Consider the following 27561-nt stretch of genomic DNA (forward strand, 5'->3'; position numbering starts at 1 on the left):
AATTACACTCATTACAAAATAGCTCAAAATTTAAATGAAAATTCTCATCACAAGTCTTCAGACTATCCTGCTAGTGATGCGAATTGCTTACAATAATCTTTCAAATTTCGTATAAATTTACTCCACTCCGTTTGGAATACTTGATCATCATTATTTCTATCCCATCTCTCCTACTAATAATTGTGTATGTGTGTGTGTTTATTACAGTAATAACTTTATTGGGGGGGGGAACCAAGCTCGCGTGTCACTCTAGCACTTTTTCCCTCTAGGATCCGCGCCCGCCACGGGCTTCTTCCAACGGTTTCCCGCCCTTCGCGACGTCACCCGGGCGCGCGCGGAGGAGCGAAAGGCCCCTCCGCAAAGGCGCGGAGAGAGGGCCGTCGCCTGCCGCGCTGTGCGCGATGGCGTCATCGCGTCGCGGCCGCCGACGTCGCGCCCCGTTTTCTTTCTCCGTAGTAACCGGGTAGAGAGGGGAGGAAGGCAGGCGAGGCGGAGGGGAAGGCGGGGAAGAAAACCGAGCGAGGGTCTGACGAGGCGGCGGGTAAGCTGAGAGGAGACAGTGGGGGAGAAGAGGGGCTGGAAAGAGGCCCCCGGGCCGCCCCTCCTGCTGCTGGGTTGCCTGGATATGAAGGAAGAGGAGGAGGGGGCGGGGCTGAGGCCTAGCGGGGCTATGGAGGCCTCGGGGACCTCATTTCTCTCTCTCTCTCCCCATTCCTAGGCGACGTGCCCTCCTGTCTCCAGCCACACCCGTCGCCCCTTACCGAGGGTAAGTAGGCAGGTGGTATTATCGGAATATCTTCGGACGTACACTTGGGATTCCGAGCCTGAAGGCCGCCTTTTTGCTGCTACTTCTCCTCCTCCTCCACCACCACACTTGCAGCCTCCAGTCCTCTGTTGACATAGCAAAAGCCCTCGCCCGTTGAAAGGGGGAGGAGGGGGGCGGCAACAGGATCAGAGCCGCTTTTTGTTACAGTGGTACCTCGGGTTACATACGCTTCAGGGTACAGACTCCGCTAACCCAGAAATAGTACCTTGGGTTAAGAACTTTGTTTCAGGATGAGAACAGAAATCGTGCTCCGGCGGCGCGGCAGCAGCAGGAGGCCCCATTAGCTAAAGTGGTGCTTCAGGTTACCTCTGGAACGAATTACCGTATTTTTTGCTCTATAAAACTCACTTTTTCCCTCCTAAAAAGTAAGGGGAAATGTGTGTGCGTCTTATGGAGCGAATGCAGGCTGCGCAGCTATCCCAGAAGCCAGAACAGCAAGAGGGATTGCTGCTTTCACTGTGCAGCGATCCCTCTTGCTATTCTGGCTTCTGAGATTCAGAATATTTTTTTTCTTGTTTTCCTCCTCCAAAAACTAGGTGTGTCTTGTGGTCTGGTGCGTCTTATAGAGCGAAAAATATGGTAAGTACTTAACCTGAGGTACCACTGTATTTGCGTGCCTGACTCGAGGGAGCAAGCGTGTGCATGTGCACGCTTTTCTCAGAAGTCAGCCCACTGAGCACGGTGGAAAGTCCCCTGCCGAGTGGGCATGGCATGCAAGTGGGGCTTGAACCCCAAATAATAGCTGCCGTGCTTTTGTTTTCGCTTCCTTTCCACGACGGCGCTGGCTGTATTTGTAAAACTGAAGGTAACATTTATAGAAGAATAGGACTGGAAGGGGCCAAGGAAGACACGTAATCCACAGGTGTGTGGATTATGAACCCTACAAACCACCTACAGCTGCCAGTGCTGGTCACCATTATAGTAGATGCGTTGTGGCAATGGCTTCAGACGCTCAAGCCAATGCACAGCTACGAACCAGTATATGATTGCTGGTGGACCTGGATGCAGCAGACTGAGTTCAGGTTAGGATAAGAAACTTACTGGCCAGCCTTGAAAAAGTCAGTCTGTCCCATGTATTCTACATTGATGTCTGGAGAAAAGGACAGAGTGTTTTGAATTGAAAGACAAATTTGAAAAATAAGTGTCAAGTGCTTTTAAATGGAAGTGGCTAAGTAAACAATAATAGTGCATACTTACAAAGTACGGTACCCAGCTGCTTCAGTTCTCTATTTTAGTCTCTATCTCCCAGTAGGGCTGCTCCCTGTTTTTATACCTGCAAACACAGGATGTATCTGTTTTCTTCTTCCAAGGCTGTTCTCTCTCACCCTAACTTTTTCAGGTGGACTGTATGACTGTGGCACTTAGACACAAATAGTTTTCAAAGCAGCAGATATCCACGCGATAAAAATCCCCAATGAAAATATGTATATTAGACACGTATGTGCATTCATTGTAGAGTTTGTAAGAGCTGAACCAAATCTCTTCCACAGATTTAAGACAAAATCCTTCCAAGGCTGCACTTTTCATTGCATTCATTTTATACACAGAAGTAAACCTACAGTGTACTCCTAGGACAGCACCTGCGCAGCATTAAACAATGTCCTCAAATTCCAGCAAGTGAGTCATTAAGTGCCTTAGAAAATCAACTGGTTTTTGCATTTGGGGTGCTTTTTCATCAGCCAATGTAACAAATCCATCTTTAAAAACAGAATTTCCAACTAACTGATCCAGTGAAGCAGATGCTCTCTTTTTGACAACCAAAAAAAGTATGGGTCATAAAATATCAAAGTAGTCTGCTGATTTTTTTCCATTTGGATGGGTGGGTTGGTGTTTTCCAGCCAATGTAAAAAAAGGGGGGGGGCACATGGTTTTTCCCCAAACAAAAATGATCCAGGGTGTTCATCCAAACTCCTGGCGGTCGGTGGTGAGGTTTGATGGAGCGATAAGCCACTTCCACAACCCTGCCATTCTCACCAGTCAGGGGCAGGGAAGTGTACCTGTTCCTTGTGCCTTCGCCCTGGCTGCCGTAGCAAAGAGGCCCAGATTGGACCCATTACTGTCACATGATGGCAGCAGGTCAGCCCCTTTCCCTGAAATTCCCCATTTTGGGAATTACTGTGGGCAGGAATGCTACCACCAGAAGGTTCTGCCTGTCTACTCTTTGGGCAGGTGCATTGGGGCACTTCTTAATAGTGGAGCTCCTCCAACAGCAGTGACCTGCAGAACTGAGCCAAGGAACACCTCTGTCCATTCATACCCCTTTCCAGTACGTGGGTTTGCATTGCTCTGTTAAGTGTCTTCGTTCAAACGCTACGCAAATGGATTTGCTTTGGGACATTGTACTGCCTTGAGATACATTGAAATTTTTCTTGGGTAGTAAAATGTCCCCAAAAGCATTTATATAACATTATTTATGATTTGGTTTAAGATGAACAGCAGTGAATGTTCTTGTTAGTAAGCGCAGGGCTAACGAAGCAGGGGTTCTTTTTTGCACTTCAATTGCCTACTGTCCTTTAAGGGATAAATAGCTTGCAGACATTTTAAATAAAAATATTTATTCTAGAAGATAGCCTGAATTCATTGTTAAAAACAAAACCTCTAATGCATAAAGTTGCCACATTTTATTAGTGTCAGCCACACAGATATTAAGTAGGATGCAGTTGATTGTATTACATATATTTAAATGTATTTAGGACTCTTTGCCATCTGAATGCAGATTATATCTTTTCTTGGTAAACAGAAATGACTAAACAACAGAATTGAACTGAACTGGATATTAACCCTTTAAAAGGTAGTCTGCTTCTATCAGTAAACAAAATATATGCATTGGAGTAAACTTGAGTTTTATTCATATACTAGAAATACCCATTTTCATCTTTTAATAGTAGCTGCTGCCAGTCAGTGCAATCAACTCCTATGATTGATATTTAGGGGGAGCATTTTTTACCAAAATAAATAAATAAATGGTGCTTTGTTCATCTTTCTAAGTCAGACTTTCCTATTTAATTCTATGCTAGTTGCCTATGGGGTTTTGTTCATACAAGGACTGTTTTGAAGTGGGCAGAGGCTTTATATTTAGTACGTCATTCCATCTTTTTCAGACGCATTGCTGACACCATGAATTGGAACAAAGGTGGCCCTGGCACCAAGAGGGGCTTTGGTTTCGGTGGCTTCTCCATATCCACTGGGAAGAAGGAAGAGCCAAAACTCCCTCAACAGTCCCACAGTGCTTTCGGAGCTCCTGGTTCAGCTGGGTTTGGAAAGACACCACCACCACAGCTGCCTTCTTTTTACAAGATTGGATCAAAGCGAGCAAACTTTGATGAGGAGAATGCGTAAGTTGCCCTCCTTTTGCACTTGTATCCCCATTAAATGAGTTGCCCAGAATTTTGCAATGATTTGTTTTAATAGGGCAGACGTAGTTGTATTACCTGATAATATGTGAAAAGAAATGTCACAGTGGATGGCATAAGGCCCAGGGGCCAGCAGACAGGTCCCTCAGACCTTGTGGGGGGCTGGACTATATTTTGAAAAAAAGGAAAAAAAGAACAAATTCCCGTGCCCCACAAATAAGAGATGCATTTTAAATAAAAGGACACATTCTACTCATGTAAAAACACCAGGCAGGCCCCACAAATAACCCAGAGATGCATTTTAAATAAAAGGACACATTCTACTCATGAAGAAACATGCTGATTCCCAGACTGTCTGCGGGCCAGATTTAGAAGACGATTGGGCCAGATCCGGCCCCTGGGCCTTAGTTTGCCTACCCATGGCTTAAGCCATTTTACAGCTGGCATCTCAAGCGTAAGACTAGCCAGAGTCCAGATAAAAGTTGCATGACAACAGCTAAATTAGGCTGCCAGACAACTTGGAGTGGATATTTGAGAGATGGAGTTTGTTCTTTAGTTCTGTGCCCCCCCCAAATCTTTTTTTAAAAATCCCTAAAATATTGTCCAGTGTTAGGCTCTGTGTGAGAGCAGATGGTTTCCCCTTCTTATAAGCCTGCTTATGTGTTGACTTGATTCTTCCCAGTGTCACATCCTCTCTCTCTGAATTTTCAGGTACTTTGAGGATGAGGAGGAAGATTCCAATAACGTTGACTTGCCATACATTCCCGCTGAGAACTCCCCCACTCGGCAGCAGTTCCATTCCAAACCACCTGACTCAGACAGCGAAGATGACCCATTGGAGGCATTCATGGCAGAGGTGGAGGTAAGTTACCTTCTCCTAATGCATTGCCAATATTTTGTGGTTTTGAGATGCACCCAAAATGCCTGTTGAGGAGAATAACAGTCAGCAGCTCTGGGACAAAAATGTTATCAATTGTATTTATTTTAATTTAAAATATTTTAAATCTGTCTTCTGATGTAGGGTATCTGAGGTAGTTTATAGCAAACCAGTGAAAAAATCCATAATAGCCAGCTGTTGCCCTATAAGCAAGCATGAAAGTAAAGACAAGGACAGACAGAACAGAACAAGGGAAGCTGTTTAGGGAAACTTTTAATGTTTAATAGGTTATTGTATTTTAGTGTTCTGTTGGAAGCCGGCCAGGGTGGCTGGGGAAACCCAGCCAGATGGGTGGGGTAAAAATAAATTATTATTATTATTATTATTATTATTATTATTATTATTACAAAAGCAGCAACAGCAATTAGCACCTTAGGGGCCTTAAAAGTCAGAGAAGTGAAACCAAGCAGATGCCTCTCAGGAGGGAATTCAGCAGTGGTGATGTCGCCACTTCATACATTCATAATTTAGCCTAAGAAGTACAAGTCGAACTCCTGTTCATAACAATTGGGGAGGGATTCAAACTACTACTGCTACCATTTAATTACTTGTTTCATTTACAAATTGCTTCCCGCGAGGTATTTCAAAGCAATTTACAATATAGTGGCATATACGAAAGAGTAACGTGTTTAAAAACAGTTGTATATAAAAACATTTTTTGAAAATAACTGTAAAAATAGAAACAGTTTAAAACAACAACACATAAATAAAATCAGTTGAGATCTAGGTCAGATAGCAACTGAGATAAAGGTTTTAGAAGTCTTTTGGAAAAGGGAATGTTTTTAGCAAGTACAGTGGTACCTCGCAAGACGAACGCCTCGCAAGACGGAAAACCCGCTAGACGAAAGGGTTTTCCGTTTTGGAGGCGCTTCGCAAGACGAATTTCCCTATGGGCTTGCTTCGCAAGACGACAGCCCATAGGGAAATATCCGGGACAGCGGGGAAGCGCAGCGCGTCTTCCCCACTGTCCTCGGACCTCCTCCGAAGCCGGGCGGTGGGGCAGGAACGCCTCCTCCCACCGCCGCCGGGCTTCGGAACGCTGCTCCGAAGCCGGGCGGCGGGGCGGGAACACCTTCTGAAGGCGGGCGGGGGGCGAAAGTCTTTGTCCCCCCCTGCCTGCCTTCCCAGGGGCTTTTAAATCGCCCCGGACAGCGGAGGCAATTTTAAAATGCCGCCCGCCAGCATTTTAAGATCGCCCGGACAGCGGAGAAGTCCTCCGCTGTCCCAGGGTTTTTTAAAATGCTGGGGGTGGGAAGAAAAGCCCTTGTCCCCCCCCCCAGCCTTCAGATGAGGTCCGGGGACAGACTGTCCCCGGACCTGGTCTGAAGGCGGTTTCCCTAGGAACGCATTAATTGATTTTCAATGCATTCCTATGGGAAACCGTGCATCGCAAGACGAAAAACTCGCAAGACAAAGAGACTTGCGGAACGAATTAATTTCGTCTTGCGAGGCACCACTGTACCAGTAGATATGCACAGTGAAAGGGAATTCCAAATGGCAGGTGCCACTACACTAAAGGCCCAGTTCTGACATTCATGCAGAACAGATCTCCTGATAGGATGGTATCTGCAGGATGGCCTCTCCTGCAGCACACTGATCAATAGGGTATGTAGGGGGTGAGGTGATTTTTTAGATATCCCAGTATATAGGGCTTTGTGCAACAATACCAGCACCTTGAGCCTATGGTTTTGTATTGAGATACAGTGATATGCACTGAAAAACCCTTTAAATAATATGATAGGAAGAATAAGGAAAGGAGGGAGCTAGCTGTCAGAAATCTTCTCTCTCCTGGCAGTTGGTATCCCTCAACTGGTTGCTGTATTCCTCCAGCGTCATAGGAATATTATAGGGGAATGTGCTGCATTGCGATGTTACATTTCTTTTGTGACCCATTAGGATCAAGCTGCTAGAGACATGAAGAGATTGGAAGAGAAAGACAAGGAAAGAAAAAATACAAAGTAAGTTATTTTTTTATATCACAGCCCCATTGAAACAAGTGAGAGACTGAGAAGAAGCATGGGATCATCTTGCATTATTTCTGCTGGGATATTTGAAGATTTTGCCATGCTAAGATCTTAAGCCTTTCTGAACCTTTCTGAAGGCTGTGATCTGAATTTATGAGGGTTGATTTCTGAGGGGCTGGTGTATAGATGACTTTTCCATGGAGCAGGGTGTTGAGGTTACCTCCCTCGTTGTCTTCAACTATATAGTTCTGTGAAACAGCTTTTCTGTCACACTTCATAGATCTGAAATTCAGTCAATTTTACTCTTCATAATTTGGCAGGTCCTGGTGGGTTGGAACATAAGATGTTCGTGTTCTTTTGTTTGGTTGCTCCTGAATGTTGTCAGTGTTGCATTATATTGGCACTAATCAGATTGAATGTATGGAGCTGGGTATGTGGAACATTTGCAGGGAAGTTTTGTTTCTCTGCTTATTTTTCCAGGGGTATACGCGATGATATTGAAGAGGAAGATGATCAAGTGAGTTTTCTACGCAACCTTTCTATCTATTACAAAACAGTAATCAATGAGTGCAGACACACATTTCTGATATACTTTGAAATAAAGCAGATCTATTTTTGTTTGCTGAGAAGATCGGGGGGGGGGGACAGGGGGGAGCCTGTTCTTTCTAAATACATCAGACCATTAGCCCAGCTGATAAAAGAGTTAGGACCCCAAACTGGTTTGCAGGTCAACTTTAGGTGAGTCACATCAGCACACAACCAATGCTTTTTAGGCTTTTGTTTTATTTTTTTAAAGGAGGACATGGAGTGAAAAAAGGGAGAAGGAAGCAGCAAGACAGACATAAAAATGAAATAAAAGTAGGCCCTGTTCAGGTTTAATGATAAAAGTGGGTCCTGGTCTAAAAAGGTTGGCAGCTATTGCTGTGGACCATATAAGCAACAGCTGAACATATTTAAGTACTGTATAAGGCAGTGATGGCCAAACTCGGCCCTCCAGCTGTTTTGGGACTACAGTTCCTGTCAACCCTGACCACTGGTTCTGTTAGCTAGGGATGATGGGAGTTGTAGTCCAGGAACAGCTGGAGGGCCAAGTCTGGCCATCACTGATATAAGGTGTTTTAGAGCTCACCATGCCACTTTGCATACTTTTTTTTAACTTGTCACGGACTTGTGCTTCTTTGAGTCTCCTATTGGTACAGTCAAACAGCTTTATTAAGCTTGTATAAAAGCATACCTGTTATCCAAAATCTGGAACTTCCAGCCCAGTAATTCCTGAACTGTGTTCCGGGGTATATTCTAGTGTGCCATGACAGAATGGCTAATTGATTTCTCCTGAGCAGTCTAAAGTATCTGCCCACTACATGTCTGCATGAGTTTCTGCTCTGACCTTGCCTCCTAATCAGCCTCCATAGCAAGTAGTTCTGCCTGTTTCTTCATCAGCCATGATTGAAGCATGTGGCCCAGGGATGGTTAACCTGTGGCTGTCCAAGTGTTGCTGAACTACAACTCTCATCATTCCTGACCATTGTCTTCGGTGGTTGGGGCTACTGGGAATTGTAGTTTAGCAATATCCGGAGGGCCACAAGTTAGCTGCACTGATTTTAACACCTCGTGGTGCAGTGGTACATAATTACCAACCCTTGTGGAGTCTGGCTATTGCAACTTTTCATGAGTCAGTGCTCTGGACTTCTCCCTATTGTGGGTTCCCATATGTTGTTGAACTACAACTCCCATCACCCCTAGCTAGCAAGGCCAGAGCTCAGGGATGATGGGAGTTGTAGTCCAACAACATCTGGGGACCCACAGGTTGAGAACTGCTGATGAGCCATGGAGTTAGAGAAACTTATTTTATGGCTTAATGTAACATTATTGAAGCTACCATTTTTCCCTGTTGCTTTGGTAGGCATTCATCTTAACTCTGAAGAAGATCTAAGGTGCTTCTTGATGTGCATAGTAGGATTGAGACATAGCTGAGAAACAGTGTGTAGCCCACTCGATGGGGGAGAGGGATTGCTTAAATTTACAGTGCAGCAAAAATAAATGAAAATAGAAATCTTGTTCTTTTGTAAGTGAAGTCATGTCTTCCTGCCTTTCTTTCCCTTCTTGTCTTCTTTCGTTCCTTTCTTTATTTATTTCCACTCCTACCTCACCCCGATTATTGCAGGATATCCTGAATTTTCCCAATGAATACCCCTCTTTAACCCTTCTTGGCTGGGTGTCCAGATAGCCGCAATGTTCTAATACTGCACAGGGATGCCAACCAATTGCACCAATAAATATTGTGGTTGATTTGGGTTCAAATCCCTGCTCGACCATGAAGCTCTCAGGATTGGCTGGTCCTTTTCTCAACCGAATGTTACTTATTTAGGCTTTTTCTTAAGCCTCCAATCATCTGTGTCCTCTTGACAAAGTTGTAACGAGGATAAAATGGAGGGGAGAGCCATGTACGCTCCCCTGAGCTCTTTGGAGGAAGGACAGCTTGAAAATGTCGTAGAAATGTATTGATCAGACTTAATATTAGTGTGACTTTTTAGCCAGTTAAATTTGCATTTTGGAGGAAATGCTGAAGGTGCCTTTTTTGAGAGAGTCTCTCTTGAATGTGAATTTGACATTTTAAAACAAGGAAGAGCTTCTCGTTTTCTGTATCTTCAAATTAGAGAACATAGGGCATTCCCTGTTATAGTAAAATATCAAAATGGTTTCAAAAACCCTATCCTGTCCTGTAAGGGAGCACATAATTGTTAGGAGAACTCTTTGGGGGAATTCCTGTTCAAGAAAGTCGATACCTGCAGTGTCAATCATGTCTGTCTGCTAGATCAGGGTGGAAAACTTTTTTGTTGTTGTTGTTTGATCTGCAGGACAGATCCTTGTCAGATCAGAGCCTTGTGGACCAAATTTGACGGGTGAGCAGGGCTGCTCACTTGTCAATCACTGACATCACAGTGATTTCAAGTTATTCAACATGTTTCAGTCCCAAAGATGGAGCCCTACATGGTGCTTTAAAGCACCTGAGGCGTCACATTTTTGCCGGCATCAGTTGCGTAAGCAAGTTCTCCATGGGGAGCTTGCTAGGACAGCCATTCCAGCACATTTTGGCTCTGTTGCCCATCAGCTGATGGGAGGTAGAACCAAAGCCTGTTTTCCCTTGCCAGTGTACAGTCAAGGTTCCTGATTGTGCATTGGCATCGATATCTTTACCTGCTCTACATCTGTTCAATGCACTGTAAGTGACTAACCAACCTAAAAGAAAACCCTTCCAGTTTTCAGAATTTTTTTTCTCGTTTGGTTGCCTGGAGACTTTTAACTTGCCGCAGACATCTAGCCAAGAAGTCAGCAGAAGTAAATGCAAAGTAAAAAAGACAAAGAGAGAATTTTGAGCGTGTGCAGAGTATTTTTCTATCACTTCTGAGTAACTGCACTTAATTCCTATTCACAAATACGGCATTAGAGAAAAAGATTTGGAGGTCAGTGGTTGTAATGTCTAGGCAAATGTGACACATACGCACACAAGTGTTGAAGGCCAGATATTTTGACATAGCAGAAAACACTTTTGTGGCTTTAACTGAACATTTGAGATGGTCAGATCAGGTCTTCTGATTGTTTCCTGGAAAAGCGAAATATACCAGCCAATTTGTTAGTTCTTTATTATGGTTTCACCAAATAGTTACTGTGATAAAAAGAGAACTATTAAAATAGACAAAGTTATTTGTTCTTTATGGGTAAGTGACCGTCTCTAAATGTAGCTAGTAATTAACTGAAAACAACAATAGCATTTCATCCTCTTTGGCACTTGTATGCAGTTACATTTCTCTGTTTTGCTGCAGGAAGCATATTTCCGTTATATGGCAGAAAATCCCACTGCTGGTGTGATTCCAGAAGAGGAGGAGGACAACCTGGAGTATGACAGCGATGGCAATCCAATAGCACCATCCAAAAAAATCATTGACCCTCTTCCTCCTATTGATCATTCAGAGGTGAGGGAATTTCTTCAATCAGTAGCATAGCGCCAGTGCTAAGTTCATCTAAAAATCGATAGTAATACATTGAATAAAGCAAAGAGAGGAAGAGACCCTCTTCCTCCAGTGCTTATGTGCTCCAGTGCTTATATTCGTTCATTGCATAGAAGCCCAGACAATCAAATTTACATGATTTTTTATGTCAGTTTCCCCTTTACCAAAGTGCTTCTTTGAATGTCTCACAGGAGCTGCACATTCGCCGGATGCTATGCTTGCAACTGTTAACGGAGCAAGAATGTTCATGAACATTCCATGGCAGCCCGCTACTTGGGCTGAGGCAGCAACCAATTTTTAATTGATAAAAGTGGTATCCCTGACTAACCATGAACTATTTGGCCTGCAGATTGAATACCCACCGTTTGAGAAAAATTTCCATGACGAGCATGAAGAAATCACCAGCCTCACCCCACAGCAAGTGGTGGAGCTGCGCCACAAGCTGAATCTCCGGGTAAGATGAGTCCTGCTTTGAGGATTGTCTCTTGTTTAGACATGATCATAACAGCTGTGTGGCGAACAATAAACAGACACAGAACCTTTGCAAAGATGTGCCATGGTTCCTTCCTGAGTGAGGTTATGACCCAAGTAAGATAAAGAGAGCAGAAAGGATGTAAGAGAGCCAGTATGTTAAGTTTCAAGGATAGTGGTGCAGAGGAGAGTTAATTTGTAGTAGGGATGGCTACAATTCAGTGGCCGCTTTGTAAAAGTGCACCTTGAGGAGGGTTTGCAAGAATAATGCGGCTTGACAGAGGGAAAAGTTTGATCCAGTGTAGAGAGACGTACCATAGAAAACTTGCAGCAGGTACTCTTAATAGGCAACTGTTAAGTGTGTAATGACGAAAGAAGTAATTATAATTTAACAGTTTTCATGTTATTCTATTTTATTAAAACAACTAGAAAAAAATAGGATTGGAAGATCTCACATAGGTGAAGTGGGGAGGAGGGGAGGGTTAGGTTGAATCTGGGAAATAAAACAATATATGGGACAGCAAAGGATATAATAGATTGTTATAGAATAGTAATATATTGTAACCAGAAGAGAAGTTGAAAAGGGGAAGTAAAAGTATTTTTAGTATTTTCATTATTGTAATAGTTATTATTTCTTATCGGTAGAAGGCAATGCTACTTTAGGCTTCCTCGTTTTGCTGTCTGTATAATTAATTTTCTTAAGTCAATAAAAGGGGGGGGAGAAAACTTGCAGCAGGCATAAAAGGCTTGGTGGTTAGCAGACATAAACTGTTAACCAGGTTTTGACAGTTGGTCACCTTCAGGCTTCCTTGAGTACTTCAGTACTTGTTAGCTGTTCGGACACTTTCCCCCTCAGCTTATTCTGTTGGGGATTGATAGTAGGGAGGGCTTCTGGTTGTCATTCAGGCTTTCAGACCCATTCTTGGGATTCTCTTCACTTCACCAGCCTCTGTGATTGATCAAGCTTCTAGCTAGATATTGCTGGTCATTTGTTCCATTTGGCCTCTGATTTTCATTCAAAAATACCTAATGTTGGTCTATTTGTAGAGGCCCAGTTGGTGAATTTCTGGATTTTATAAGGTGTGCATGCTCTCAATCCTCCCATGAATATGGGCTTCTGATAACATGGGACATTCCCCACTTCTTTTTTTAATGCTTTATTGGTGTTAAAAACAAAACAAATAGAGAATAAAACAATACGAAACAATCAACAAAAGGCAATTCAAAATCAACACTCATTTAAAAAAAAGATTTAAATTCACATATTCACATGTAGTGAATTCAAACATGACTTCAAATCCCCCCCAATTGTGATTCCTAATTGTATTTTTTTTTTTAACTGCGCACTTAACTTTATCCCTCCTAGGTTGTTCGGTTGTGTTAATTTTGTAAAGTTCTCTTATTTCATGTAGAGGTCAATCCAAAGAATTTAGATTTTTACAATGTTCTTTTAGGTATTCTCTGTAAATATTCCACTCTGTTGAATATTTGATCTGTCTCGGAATCTTGTTGTCAATCTTGCTAGCTCTGCATATTCTAAGATTTTATTCTTCCAGTCTAATTTATTTTAAATTAGATTGGGACATTTCCTTCATCATTGTGCTTTTCAGGTGTGTTTACCACAGCTGAATGTTGAATTCAGTTCAACACAAGAAAGGCTAATCATTTGAGGTGGGTGGTATACCCCTATAAGGTGGATTTAGGACAATAAGCATTGTTGGAGATTGGAACTGAGTGAACATCATTTTCATATAGACTCTACATCAGAATGTGCATTTAGTAATCTCTCTCAAAAGTGTAAGGCATGGTTTAATGGAAAACTTTTCCCCTAGGTCTCTGGAGCAGCTCCTCCAAGACCAGGAAGCAGTTTTGCTCATTTTGGTTTTGATGAGCAACTTATGCATCAAATTAGGAAATCAGAATACACTCAACCCACACCTATCCAATGCCAGGTGAGTCCTGCATAGCAGTGTTCACAGTAAAAAAATTGAATTTATGAAACGAGCAAAATGCTGTGTTGTTTTCCCTATCCTGTTTGGAGATTATGCTGGGGTTACAATGGGCTTAGATATTTGCTTCTTATATTGGTTTATTTAGTTAACAACATTGTCACTTAAACGCAAGCTCTTAAAAGTGGAGATGTGATGAAGTGACTAGGGTATAACTGACCATATAATAATTGAGGAGCACGTGAAATATGAAATGATTCGGGTATGCTAAAAAAAACTTTACAGACTTTTTTTACAGCTTTATGGCTTTATGAAGGTTAATATTTTCAAAACCATACCCTGAGCTGAGAGTCACCAGCTCTGTTTTAGGAAACTGCTTGATTTAAAATGTGGGTGGGTTCCCCCCCCCCTTTCAGGGTGTTCCAGTGGCCCTGAGTGGGAGAGACATGATCGGTATTGCCAAGACTGGCAGTGGGAAAACTGCAGCCTTCATTTGGCCCATGTTGGTTCACATCATGGATCAGAAGGAGCTGGAGCCAGGAGATGGTCCCATCGCAGTGATTGTATGTCCAACCAGAGAGCTGTGCCAGCAGGTAAAGAAATGTTTGGAGCATCATGGAAAGAAATGGGGGGAAGTAAATCTTGGAACAGATTATCCATCTGAGGAGATTATGCTGCTGCTGCTGCTGCTGTTGCTGTTGCTGTTTTAATTTGGGTTGAGGGCGGGTAATGGTATGTGGAGATTTACCAAAAAAGGGGGGACCAGTTAAAATTAAGGGTTTTTTTATGGGGGGAATGAGTTGGTAAAGAAATTTTTACTTTTCTGGGGGGGGGGGACCCCATCTTGCATACTTTGGTCACCAAATAGCAGCTCAGGTAGAAAGCTTCTGATATTTATTTGGTAACTTTACAGTGGTACCTTGGGTTACATACGCTTCAGGTTACATACGCTTCAGGTTACATGCTCCGCTAACCCAGAAATAGTGCTTCAGGTTAAGAACTTTGCTTCAGGATAAGAACAGAAATCAAGCTCTGGCGTCGCGGCGGCAGCAGGAGGCCCCATTAGCTAAAGTGGTGCTTCAGGTTAAGAACAGTTTCAGGTTATGAACGGACCTCCGGAACGAATTAAGTACTTTACCCGAGGTACCACTGTACAAGGAAAGGGAGGTTCAGAACTATGGTGTAATTCCAGAAAAATTGCCATGCTTTAACAGAGAGGCATTCTGGCTTGCCACACTAATGAGGGCACCCTTACTTTGATCTAAGGTGTTGTAATGAGATATTGTGGTGCAGGATTTGATGCATGGCAGGACTTCAAATACCTTGCTCTTTTGTAAGTCCCAGAGACCCATTTTGGAGCCTTTATGTGTCAAAAGAGGGCTTCTTGCATTGGTGGTATAGAGAAGGAGGAACCCACATTCACCGCTTCTGCTCACCCCTCAGTGTTGAGATCAAGATTTTAAAGGGGTCTGGTTATAACTAAACTAGTCAGGCCGCCACCAGCTTCAACTTCCTGTTGCAAGTGGGTATGGGAGTAAGGCTTGTCTGCCTGTGCTTCAGTTGTTTCATTGTTAAGATTTTCATTATTAAAAGTGGAATGTTAACTTTTATGCTGCCTAGTGGGAAGTGGCTTAATTTCCAGTCACAATAATACTTCCTCTGGTTGCTTTCATATGATATACTCAACATAAAAAACAGGGATGCTAGAAATCTGCCCTGAAATTCTGCCTCTTTTTGATGCAACAAGATAAAAGGAGTGTGGATAAGAGAGAGAGAAAAGAAAAGAGAAAGTAAAAAAGAAATGATGCGATGTATAGAGATTATTCTAGCAAATTCGTTTGGGATGGATACAAAAGAAGAGAGAGGGAGTAGATACAGAAAAAGTGAGGTGTGAGTCCAGCAAAGAGGGATCCTGATAAGCTCTAGGGGTGAGCCACAGGTACAAAGATGGCCGGATTGATGTACAAAAGGCAGAAGAAAATTCAGTCACTGGAAAGGAGAGTTAGAATAACAAACAAGAAATCTGCTTTGTATTCTTGTAGCCCCATTGCACAGGAAAGTGTCGATTTTGCAGTCCCTTTGCTTCTTTGATGTAATGGAGATGTCTTTCTAGTTTTTGAAGTAGTGTTATCCCTAATAAATATAATGATTTTATTGCATTAGCCATGTGGCCATAGCATAATATACATAGAAATAACAACATAAAATGGGGGTGGGGAGATAAAAGTGTATGCCGTTCTGGGCGAATACTTTCAGAAAAGTAGTGTTATCAATAATCTGTGAACTGCTGTGCCTTCAGATCCACGCTGAATGCAAGCGCTTTGGGAAGGCCTACAATCTACGCTCCGTAGCAGTGTATGGTGGAGGAAGCATGTGGGAGCAGGCCAAGGCTCTGCAGGAAGGAGCAGAAATTGTTGTCTGCACTCCAGTGAGTATTTCTTCCAGGTACTTGTGTTGCTGTAAGGCATCTTTCCCCAACCTAGTGCCCTCGGAGCTGGAGTTGTAGTCCAAAACATTCCTAGGTTGTGGAAGGCTGCCCTAAGGGGTATGGGATCCTGAGAATGGCTTGCAATATGTGTCCTTTTCGTTCTAAATAAAAAGAAATACCTTGTGATTCGTTCTTTGGTTTGTGGCTTATGTGAACCTACCTCATTTCCCCCCCTTACTGGATTCAGAAAATGTGGATCCAAATTGGAGTAGAATTCCTAAGGGCAAGAGGAACTGCTTTGGTAGTTAAAATAAAAAAAAATCCTTCCAGTAGCACCTTAAAGACCAACTAAGTTAGTTCTTGGTATGAGCTTTCGTGTGCATGCACACTTCTTCAGATACACTGAAACAGAAGTTGCCAGATCCTTCTATATAGTGAGAAGGTGGGGAGGGGTATTACTCAGAAGGGTGGTGGGAATGGGAGATTGGCAGATAGCTGGGATGAGCCTGTTGACAACTCTTAATGACTGTAATAGGTCTTACAGGAAAAGGCAAGGGGTGAGAAGGTGAAAAATGGCCTAGTCATGTATAATGAGACAAGAATCCAATGTCCCTGTTCAGACCCGGTCTCTCCATGGTTTTAAGTTTGGTAATGCTTTGGTAGTTAGCAGCTTCTGAGGGATGTGTCTGTTGTTGACACAACCAAACCATTTCCCTCTCACTGGACTCTGGTTGGGAGTCTTCCTTTACAGGTTGCCTTCAGAGCTTTCCTTGGCACTTGGCCAGCTACTATGGACCATCACTAAGGACCCTGTTGTTCAAAAAGGACCACAAACAATATCAGGGAAAGTAGGAGCAGTATAACCACTGTGACCAAGGAATTACTGTGACATAGTTTGAATGATACGTTGATACTGGCTTTTCTGACTAGCTTGCTGCTGTTAAATATTTCCAATCAGGGCCGTTTGATTGACCACGTGAAGAAGAAAGCAACCAACCTTCAGAGGGTCACTTACCTTGTGTTTGATGAAGCCGACAGAATGTTTGACATGGGTTTCGGTACGTACCCAGTAATACTTGCTGCAGTGTGGATATGTCACAGCGGTGGCCTACGTTCCCCACAACTTCATACCATCCTCTATATCTTAGGAATCCATTAGTGAAAGAGTGCAAAGGCTGAAGCATTTCTTGGGCTACGCACTCAGCAGCAACTAAATAGCAGTGTTACAGAAAAGTACAGGGCATTCTGGATAATAGAAGAGGGTGGTGGTGCAAAATGAAGGCTTTCACATGAAGGAATATGGGGAAGAAAAGTGGTTTGACCCAGCGAAGAATAGTGCAAATTTGGAAAGTAAAAATAAAACGCAAACGTGCTTGTTATGACCGTTTAACATTGGTACCAAGCTGTGTTACGTGTCCTGTCCTGAACTTTGTGGTTAGCTGAGAAGGAATTCTTAGTGGCGCTCTTGGGCTCCAGATGGCCCTGTGAAAGCACACACAAGGATAGGTTTCAGGGACCACTCCCAGCCTTTGGAACTTCCTTTCTTCAGAAGTCTCTCAAAGCACGGGCAGAAATATCTTCCATAATACCCTTTCGTTCAAGCAAGCATTTTGTGGCCAAAGGAATTTCATTTTTTAAATTTTTTTAGTGTCTACCTCTTTCATTTGCTCAATGTTCATTGTCCAAAGTAGGGCACAGTTCGTAGTAGAAGTGGCGCGGAGCACCCAGTTCTGCAGCCATATTATTCACCCATAGTATATGAAGGGCAGGCTGGACATTGCTGGAGAAACTGTTTTCTTTCTTTCTTTTGGTTAGGCCAAGAGTGCCTAAGAGATAGTGCCGTGTGTGTTAATGAAACAGAGGCTATGTGAATCACCTGCAAAGCAACTCTCTATTATTTGAGTGGAATAATCATTGGCCTCTTGAAGATGTGTTCAAATATAAATATACAGTGGTACCTCGGGTTACATACGCTTCAGGTTACAGACTCGTAACCCAGAAATATTACCTCGGGTTAAGAACTTTGCTTCAGGATGAGAACAGAAATCTTGCTCTGGACCTCTGGAACGAATTAAGTACTTAACCCGAGGTACCACTGTATTTGCTTATTTCCCAAACCTCAATTTTAGTTGACTTCGAAAGAAACACAAATTTCTTCCTTAATTTCTTTTTTTCCTGGGGCATAGAATATTTCTAATTGCAATAATAAACAAGAACCAGAATGGCTGCAAAAATATGCTTTGCTGAAAAACAAATTCAAGCCCACAGATAAATATTTGCTCGTTGTCAAATTTGTCACTTAGTTGCATGATATATTGATTTGTCTTTTTAAAGGGGCATGCTTTTTGGTAAACAAAAAACTCTGAGCCTGATGTTCAAATGTAACAACATCTCATTCAAGACCTACTGGAAGTTGAGCTTGTGGATGATTTTGCATTTTATGAAATAAAAAGGTGTTGTCTTAGAATGCAGAGATTGAGTGCTTTTCATCATGAACTATATGCCATGCTCTCTTCAGCCAGCTGGCTGTTTATAATGCAGCTGCTTTTCAGCATCTGAAAACTGTACATTGACTGGAACTTCGTTCTTCTTTTCATCCAGAATACCAAGTCAGATCAATTGCCAGTCACGTGCGCCCTGAAAGGCAGAGTGAGTGTGGACTTCCTGAATACAAAATATATTGAAATATATATTGTGTGCATTGCTTCTCGGCCTTTTGGCTAAGATCAAGTGTAGAAATATGTATTGTGTGAGACAGAACTGTTTTATTCTTGTAAATATATGTGGTTAGCCCTTTGGGGCGGCATTAATTTGTGTCCCAAAACTGTTTCCAATTCCCATACTTAAACCAGAAAGAAATTAAGTTATATTAATGGATTTGCAAACATTTTGTTCTTGTTAAGCAAGGACAGCTTGCTGTCTTCCCACCCACCCAATCACAGATTTTTCACCTTTCCCAGATATTTGGAGTGTTCTAAAATCTTGTTCATATATAGGTAGTTTTCGGGCATACAGAACCACCGTCTCCTTGTCATTTACCCTCTCCCATTGCCTCCATGCTTCTCTGCTGTTTGGATAGCATCTTTCACCTTACTCCTAGCCACAATGTGTCCTTCTGGTACTGCTGCATGCAGTAAGGAAGGATGCATGGCAAATGTGATGCTATCCAGGGGTGCCCAAACTTTTTTCAAAGAGGGCTAGATTTGATGAAGTAAACATGCGTTAGGGCCGACGAACGTTATTGAGCTTTTTTTAGGGTTCTACCCCAGGACATATACTGCCACAGGGGGCAAATTAAATCGGCCAGCGGGCTGGATTAGGCCCCCGAGACAGAATTTGGACATGCCTGCAATAGTCACTCACCTGTGAATCATCACAGGCAATTCCTATGTATCTAGATTCTCGTACAATTCTGGTGGATGGGGTGGCTTCCTTGTGAGCTTGCACTCCTTTGCACCTTTGTGTATATAACATTAGTACTATTTTCCTGGCTTAACAGCTCTACTGTTCAGTGCAACTTTCCGGAAGAAGATCGAGAAGCTCGCCAGAGACATTCTAATTGATCCAATTCGAGTGGTGCAAGGAGATATCGGAGAGGTAATATGCCTTTTGGAAAAAAACTGTTTGAAATAGGCTAGAGCAAAGAGAGAAGCCACAGGTGTGCATAGTATAATGCTTCTCTGTTCTTCCCCCATTTCTGCTCTCGTGTTAAATATATCCTGATATTCTCATTTTGCCTCTATTTACTCCTCCTCCTCCTCCTCACACAACAGGCAAATGAAGATATCACTCAGATTGTGGAGATCTTCTCCTCTGGCCCCAACAAGTGGAACTGGCTGACCAGCCGCCTAGTGGAGTTCACCTCTTCGGGGAGTGTCCTCCTCTTTGTTACCAAGAAGGCAAATGCAGAGGAGCTGGCCAACAACCTTAAGCAGGAGGGGCACAGCCTGGGTCTGCTGCACGGTGACATGGACCAGAGTGAAAGAAACAAGGTCATCTCGGATTTCAAGAAGGGGACCTTCCCAGTTCTGGTTGCTACTGATGTGGCAGGTAGGGGTGCAAGTTGGAAGTTTTAAAAACCTGGGAGCAATTTCTGAACCACATTATTGACCCCCTTTCCTTCTTCTCGTTGTGTTATCTCTTAAGCCAGTTTTCATCCACCTACCCTGATGTTCTTTACATCTGCTGTGGTTCAGAGAGTGTTGTTGCTCAGCCTGCTGGGTAGACTATGTATTGAAGATTTTAAATAAACCTCAGATAGCCAGTGTGGTGTAGTGGTTAAGAGGGGTAGACTTGTAATCTGGTGAACTGGGTTCGCGTCTCCGCTCTTCCACATGTAGCTGCTGGGTGACCTTGGGCCAGTCACACTTCTCTGAAGTCCCTTAGCCCCACTCACCTCACAGAGTGTTTGTTGTGGGGGAGGAAGGGAAAGGAGAACATTAGCCGCTTTGAGACTCTTTAGGGTAGTGATAAAGCGGGATATCAAATCCAAACTACTACTACTACTCCTCTTCTTCTTCTTCTTCTTCTTCGGACTTTTAGTTGATCAATGTTTTGAAAAAGATAGTCCTCCTTCACTATCTCATTAATTCGTTCTAAATCCCCACTAAATATTTCCCTCCTATTTTTTTTTCCTTAAAGATTCCTTAAGATTTTCCTTAAAATCCTTTCCTTCTTCTCGTTGTGTTATCTCTTAAGCCAGTTTTCATCCACCTACCCTGATGTTCTTTACATCTGCTGTGGTTCAGAGAGTGTTGTTGCTCAGCCTGCTGGGTAGACTATGTATTGAAGATTTTAAATAAACCTCAGATAGCCAGTGTGGTGTAGTGGTTAAGAGGGGTAGACTTGTAATCTGGTGAACTGGGTTCGCGTCTCCGCTCTTCCACATGTAGCTGCTGGGTGACCTTGGGCCAGTCACACTTCTCTGAAGTCCCTTAGCCCCACTCACCTCACAGAGTGTTTGTTGTGGGGGAGGAAGGGAAAGGAGAACATTAGCCGCTTTGAGACTCTTTAGGGTAGTGATAAAGCGGGATATCAAATCCAAACTACTACTACTACTCCTCTTCTTCTTCTTCTTCTTCGGACTTTTAGTTGATCAATGTTTTGAAAAAGATAGTCCTCCTTCACTATCTCATTAATTCGTTCTAAATCCCCACTAAATATTTCCCTCCTATTTTTTTTTCCTTAGGAGAAGCTAAAATTCGTTTTAGTATAATCAGAGTTCAGTGCAACCGAACCTATTTTCAGTCAGGGAATAATACAGTTGTCTCTTTTGGAATTGCAATACAGTCTTAAGAATACAGGCCAGCGTTAACAGAAAGTGTCTAGGATAACTTGATTGCTTTCAACTGTTAACTGAAGCTTTCCTAGAATTGAAGGTGGTGCAGTGGGAAAGAGTTTTGAGCACAGTAAGCTCAGCCTTTGCTGACAAGATGTGATACATGCAGCACGCATGTGAGAATTGCTGTGAAACTGTCTTGACCCCTGACATCTCCTGTGCCCAGCTCGTGGTCTGGATATTCCTTCCATTAAGACTGTGATCAATTATGACGTGGCCCGTGATATTGACACCCACACCCACCGAATTGGCCGCACGGGGAGAGCAGGAGAGAAGGGCGTGGCCTACACCCTGCTGACTCACAAGGATAGCAACTTCGCTGGAGATCTTGTTCGGAATTTGGAAGGGGCCAATCAGCACGTCACGAAAGAGCTCTTGGACTTGGCCATGCAGGTAACTTTGTCAAAACCTGAAGAAGCACTGTAATCTTTCCTTAACTTGAAACTTAACGTTTCTGTGTGTAATTATGAGCCACACCAAATAATATAGCACAGTATGTGGTATATTGGGACGCGGGTGGCGCTGTGGGTAAAACCTCAGCGCCTGGGACTTGCCGATCGCATGGTCGGCGGTTCGAATCCCCGCAGTGGGGTGAGCTCCTGTTGCTCGGTCCCAGCGCTTGCCAGCCTAGCAGTTTGAAAGCACCCCCGGGTGCAAGTAGATAAATAGGGACCGCTTACCAGCGGGAAGGTAAATGGCGTTCCGTGTGCTGCGCTGGCTCGCCAGATGCAGCTTGTCACGCTGGCCACATGACCCGGAAGTCTCTGCGGACAGCGCTGGCTCCCGGCCTATAGAGTGAGATGAGCGCACAACCCTAGAGTCTGTCAAGACTGGCCTGTACGGACAGGGGTACCTTTACCTTTACCTTTATGTGGTATATTTAAAAAGAAAAAGCGGTTTTACCTTGAAATAGATTTTGCTGCATTTCCACTGCTTGAGCTAGATTAACATCTAGGAAAACAACAACACTGGGCATTAGCAGTATACAGAGAGCTGTCTTTAAATCTAAGTCATGGCAGATTTTATCTCTATCTTGTGCAAATTGCTCTCATGCAATTTGGAGGCATCTGCAAAGAAGCTACTTAAAACGGGAAACTATGTTTTTCTACAAATAAGTGATATTTTGTTTCCCCCAGTATGTAGTTCAAATGGCTTTCTCTGGGTTCCTCTCTCCCCCCCCCCCCAACACAAAAACTAACTCTCCTTTATTTGGCAAATAGCGTACAACAATGTGACTTTAATGTGCTTGTGTACTTTTAATTTTTGGTAATGGTTTTGCGCTTCCAGCCAGAATTCTGTAGTCTAAAGTAGTTGAACCAATCCATAGCCTGGTAGCCACATATTTCATCTCCTATTAATGTTACTATCCTTTTTCTCCAGAATGCTTGGTTCCGGAAATCACGTTTCAAGGGAGGGAAGGGCAAGAAGTTAAATATTGGCGGTGGTGGACTGGGGTACCGTGAGCGGCCTGGCCTAGGATCAGAGAGCGTGGTAAGCATTGAAATTCAGTATACTAATGTAGACTAACAGTGCCGTATATGTCTACTTGGAAGTCAGTTCCATTTATTTCATTGAGACGTACTCCCCAGTAAGTATGTATAGTACTGCAGCCCGAGTTTCACAGTGCTAACTGCCAACATCTTTGTGTCGCAGGACCGTGGGAGTAACAGTGTCATGGTTAACTATGAGGCATACAAACCATCCTCAGGAGCAATGGGGGACCGGTTGTCTGCAATGAAGGCAGCATTCCAGGTTGGTATGGCTAACTGTCCTGCTACGTATTCTCTCCCCTTTCTGTCTGGCACTTGCGGTGCAACTGCTTTCTTGGCTTCTAGCCAAGTGTGGCCATTGTGCCTGTGAACTCCTTAAACCAGCTCAGAAGGGAAAGGAGCTATTGGTTGCCACCAGCTTTGCCTGCTTCAGTATGGTCGTTGCCCAGCCTGTAAACTGAATTTCCCTTGTGTCTATCACAAGTTCTTCAGCAAACAAGGTTTTCATTGACCTGAGGTGGCGCCATCAACATTCCCCCAGCATTTAGCTCCAGCTTGCTCCTATTGGCACTGCAAGTCAGCCCTCCTCCATACCAATGAATGGGCAGAGTGGAAGGAAGTGCAGTATGTAGTCTAGTGCCAGAGATACTGAAGGCAAAGATAAGTTTGGTAAAATCGGCCTGAATACTCCAGCAACTAAACCAAGCCATACATTGCAGTAGATGTCCTAATATTAGAAAGCGTTACTCGTTGAAATTCCATTCTCACATTAAAAATACAGCTGGGTTTTCCCCTTAACGGGAAGAAATCTCTGAGCAGTAAGGTACACCCACTTTATTATTATTATAATAACAACAACAACAACAACAACTTATTAATACCCCGCCCATCTGGCTGGGTTTCCCCAGCCACTCTGGGCGGCTTCCAACAAAACACTAAAATACAATAACCTATTATACATTAAAGGCTTCCCTAAACAGGGCTGCCTTCAGATGTCTTCTAAAAGTCTGGTAGTTATTTTTCTGTTTGACATCTGCTGGGAGGGCGTTCCACAGTGCAGGCGCCACTACCGAGAAGGCCCTCTGCCTGGTTCCCTGTAACTTGGCTTCTCGCAGCGAGGGAACCGCCAGAAGTCCCTCGGGACTGGACCTCAGTGTCCGGGCTGAACGATGGGGGTGGAGATGCTCCTTCAGGTATACTGGACCGAGGCTGTTTAGGGCTTTAAAGGTCAGCACCAACACTTTGAATTGTGCTCGGAAACATACTGGGAGCCAGAGTAGGTCTTTCAAGACCGGTGTTATGTGGTCTCGGCGGCCGCTCCCAGTCACCACTCTAGCTGCCGCATTCTGGATTAGCTGTAGTTTCCGGGTCAACTTCAAAGGTAGCCCCACATAGAACGCATTGCAGTAGTCCAAGCAAGAGATAACTAGAGCATGCACCACTCTGGCGAGGCAGTCCGCGGGCAGGTAGGGTCTCAGCCTGCGTACCAGATGGAGCTGATAAACAGCTGCCCTGGACACAGAATGGACCTGTGCCTCCATGGACAGCTGTGAGTCCGGAATGACTCCCAGGCTGTGCTCCTGGTCCTTCAGGTGCACAGTTTCCCCATTCAGGACCAGGGAGTCCTCCACACCAGCCCACCTCCTGTCCCCCAAAAACAGTACTTCTGTCTTGTCAGGATTCAACCTCAAACTTTCCAAAATCCCCTTCCATCCAGCACCCAGCCTTCAATGTTTGATAGCGGTTGGCGTCACTGAGAAGACACAGAAAACAGAGGCTTAAGAATCCTCATATTGGTTATGGTTTTTGTTTTTCTCTCCTGTAGTCCCAGTATAAGAGCCATTTCGTTGCTGCCAGCTTTAGCAACCAGAAGACGGGCAGCTCTTCAGCAGGTGCCAGTGGGTGGACCAGTGCTGGCAGCTTGAACTCCGTGCCAAGCAACTCAGCACAGCAGAACTCTGCAAGACCCGACAGTCCCATGGGCATGGCAGGCATGCCAAAGGGCATGGCAGGCTTCACAAGCGCCGGGAACTTAAACAGCGTCCCCGCCTTCCCGAGTCCTGGTGTTCAGGGGTTCAACAGTCCGAACGCCGGCAACAGAGAGGGCAGCAGCGGAGGTAGAGAAAGGTACGGCGACAACCGGGGCAGCGGTCGCCACGGCGGCGATGGCCAGCGCCACGGCGACGGGAGCGGTCGCCATGGTGAAGGCCAGCGCCACGGGGAAGGCTATCGTCATGGGGACAACCGCCACGGGGACAGCCATCGCCACGGGGAAAGCCGGCATGCTGGCGGTGGGAGCAGCAGCAGCAGTCGCCACGGGGAAAGCCGGAACAATGGGGACAGCAGCCGGAACAGCGGCGAAAGCAGAAGCAGTGAGAATAGGAACACTGAGAGCAAGAAAGATGGCAACAGCAGGGAGAACAACAAGGCAGATGGAGGCAGTAGTAGGGACAACAACAAGACAGATGGCTTTGTCGTTCCGGAGCCCCCAAAGCGCAAGAAGAGTCGGTGGGACAGCTAAGAGCCCAGCAAAGTGGCAAGGTGCCCCTCTCGCTCACTCTCAAGAGGGCATTTCTGCGTGGCTACTCAGAAGCATAGCAATGGACAGCAATGATCCCCAAACCAAGCCTCGGCTGGTGCGTCTGCAGACAGCTTCACTTCAGTGGCGCGTCAGTGTTGTGCTTTGATCAAAAGGAAAGTGTTCCCTTTCTTGGAATTCTTCAGCTCTCTGACTTTTAAAAATCCGTCCATCTCGAGGGACTTCAAAAGATTGATTTCACCCACCAAGAACAAAAGATCTTTGAGAGTGTTTTTTTTTAACTGAATGTTTCCAGAAAGAGGCTTTGAACTGGGTAGGTTTGTTTTATTCAGATCAATGTGAACTTGTACACTAACCCATCTCCCAGTAAGTGGCACGCCTGCTACATCAGCCCTATTCAATAGCCCTCTTTTCATCCCCATTGTCATTATGCTTTTACACCTTCGTTCGCCGCTCGCAATGGCCATCTGTGCCCAGACACGACCACCAAGTTCCTGTTTATATGATTTTGCATGTATCCAGCAGTACAATGAGTCGTGTAAAGTATCACAGGAAAACACAGTAGTTTCGACTGGGTCACTGTTGGCCATTGTAAGCAACAGATACAGGAGAAATAATGGTCTCTTGGCAAGAAGGGGGCGGGGCTCACAATTGATCTTGCCCATCTACACACAATCCTGCATGGAAATCATAATGTTCCATTATGACTTGTGTCATTTCTGCAAGTAATCTTTTTTTTACCCTTATCATTTGATGCATCACTGCTGAGTAGCTTAAATCCTCCTTATTTGGGGATTGGTGAGCAGGTTCTTAGGCTTGACTCCTTTCTCTCCTTTTTGTCAAGTTGTCCACAGTTCAGGTAGAGAGAGGACAGGCCAAAGGTTAAATCATTTCATCCCTTGATAGTATCAGCATGCTAATAGCCAATAGAGAGAGCTTGAGATTCTGTTCCTAAGAGTAGTGGGGAAATGGCTGTAAATATGCAGGTGATGCAGCCTGCAAATTTGTCTCATTCTTCTCCATACCTAAGCCAGGTATGATGAGTTTGGCTGGAGCTAAAGGATTCCTTCTGCCCAGTGGAACAGCATACACGAGTACACACACACACACACACACACACGGAGACAGAATGAATGCTAACTTTCCCCATGCCAGTCTACATTTTTACACAATTCACCATCTTCTGTGTTCTGAATGTGTCCTTGTGGGAACAAAGACCGCTTGGCAAAGACTAGCAGAATCTCAGGTTGCCTAGACTGGAGCTCCTCTGCCTCCAAGGATGATCCTAGTGTCTACTCATTTTGGTCCCTGAACATGTGTACTGTATGGGCAACAGGAGCCACATTAAGCCTGAAGAAGATACGCAAAGATGGGCCATGGAGCCACAAGGGTATAGCCTGCCCACCGGCTGGCAAGATGAAAAGTGTCCATTTGGGTGGGATCTTGTGTTGATAGCTTTGTGAATGTTCCAGAAGTTATTTCCCCTTCCCCCCTCCCTCACCACCCAAGGGTGAAACAGGCTTGGGGAGGGAGATCTTTCTTATATAGCATCAAGTTAATTGTGATTGGGGGCTGAACCAGGAAGATTTCAAACTTTGTGAGTTTGAGACTGGCTGCTGAAGAAGCATTTTTGTGCAGCAATGTTAGAAGCAGGACTTGTCTGAAACAATGTGCTGCTTTCCCCCCCGAAATGGTTGTTGCGCGCACACATCTGGAAAGAGGCAAATGTAAAAATATTTGGTTTTGGGGTTTTTTTTAACAGTGTGTTCTTGGGCTCTTTAATCAGATTCTTTTTTCTTTTTCTTTTTTGCCAGAGTGGTAGAAAAATCTTGTTTGCTGAAAATAGTTCACTTCTTGCTTCTCATTTTTATGAAGAAGTATCTTGAAACTGTCAGGATTCTGTGACATGCTGTTCCCTTTACTTTCCGCTTTCTCTTCTAGTAAATGTTTTATTACAAGGACAATTGCCTGGGATGTGCCTGTTTATTTTGGCCTATATTCTTTTACTCGTAAGTTGGTTTTGTGGGCAAAAAGTACTACTCGTTGTTAGAAGGAAAGCTAGCTTTAATAATTTTATTTCTCATGTTTGCACTACATCAAAATAGCCTTTAAAAACAAGAACACCACCTTTGACTGCTCTAATTGGGGAGGGGGGAGTCAGAAAGGGTTTTGTTTTTTTCTTGCCCACATCAAATTGGGCAGGGGACCCTGAGAGTTTTTTTGCCACCTTCTGCAACATACTCCTTGCCACATTTG

The 27561-nt window shown here is 44.1% G+C and overlaps 1 protein-coding gene across 4 annotated transcripts; it reads left to right on the plus strand.

Annotated features, from left to right (window-relative positions):
* Positions 1-384: 384 nt before the first annotated feature.
* On the plus strand, positions 385-27269 carry DDX42 (DEAD-box helicase 42). Of its 4 annotated transcripts, none has more exons than XM_082194325.1 (20): positions 385-541; positions 719-766; positions 2317-2443; positions 3928-4161; positions 4891-5041; positions 7013-7074; positions 7561-7597; positions 10905-11054; positions 11440-11544; positions 13394-13513; positions 13927-14103; positions 15810-15938; positions 16897-16996; positions 18540-18587; positions 19438-19535; positions 19712-19988; positions 21443-21669; positions 22657-22767; positions 22930-23028; positions 24592-27269. In XM_082194325.1, the coding sequence occupies exons 3-20, from the start codon at positions 2424-2426 to the stop codon at positions 25285-25287; spliced, it is 2841 nt and encodes a 946-aa protein (XP_082050451.1). In that variant the 5' UTR covers positions 385-541; positions 719-766; positions 2317-2423; the 3' UTR covers positions 25288-27269. The 4 variants fall into 4 exon arrangements, with proteins under 4 accessions (XP_082050451.1, XP_082050452.1, XP_082050453.1 ...); XM_082194326.1 differs by having other exon boundaries at positions 2374-2443; XM_082194327.1 differs by lacking the exon at positions 2317-2443.
* Positions 27270-27561: the final 292 nt, after the last annotated feature.

The sequence above is a fragment of the Podarcis vaucheri genome (genome assembly GCF_965113315.1).
Source record: "Podarcis vaucheri genome assembly, chromosome: 13".
NCBI lineage: Eukaryota > Metazoa > Chordata > Lepidosauria > Squamata > Lacertidae > Podarcis > Podarcis vaucheri.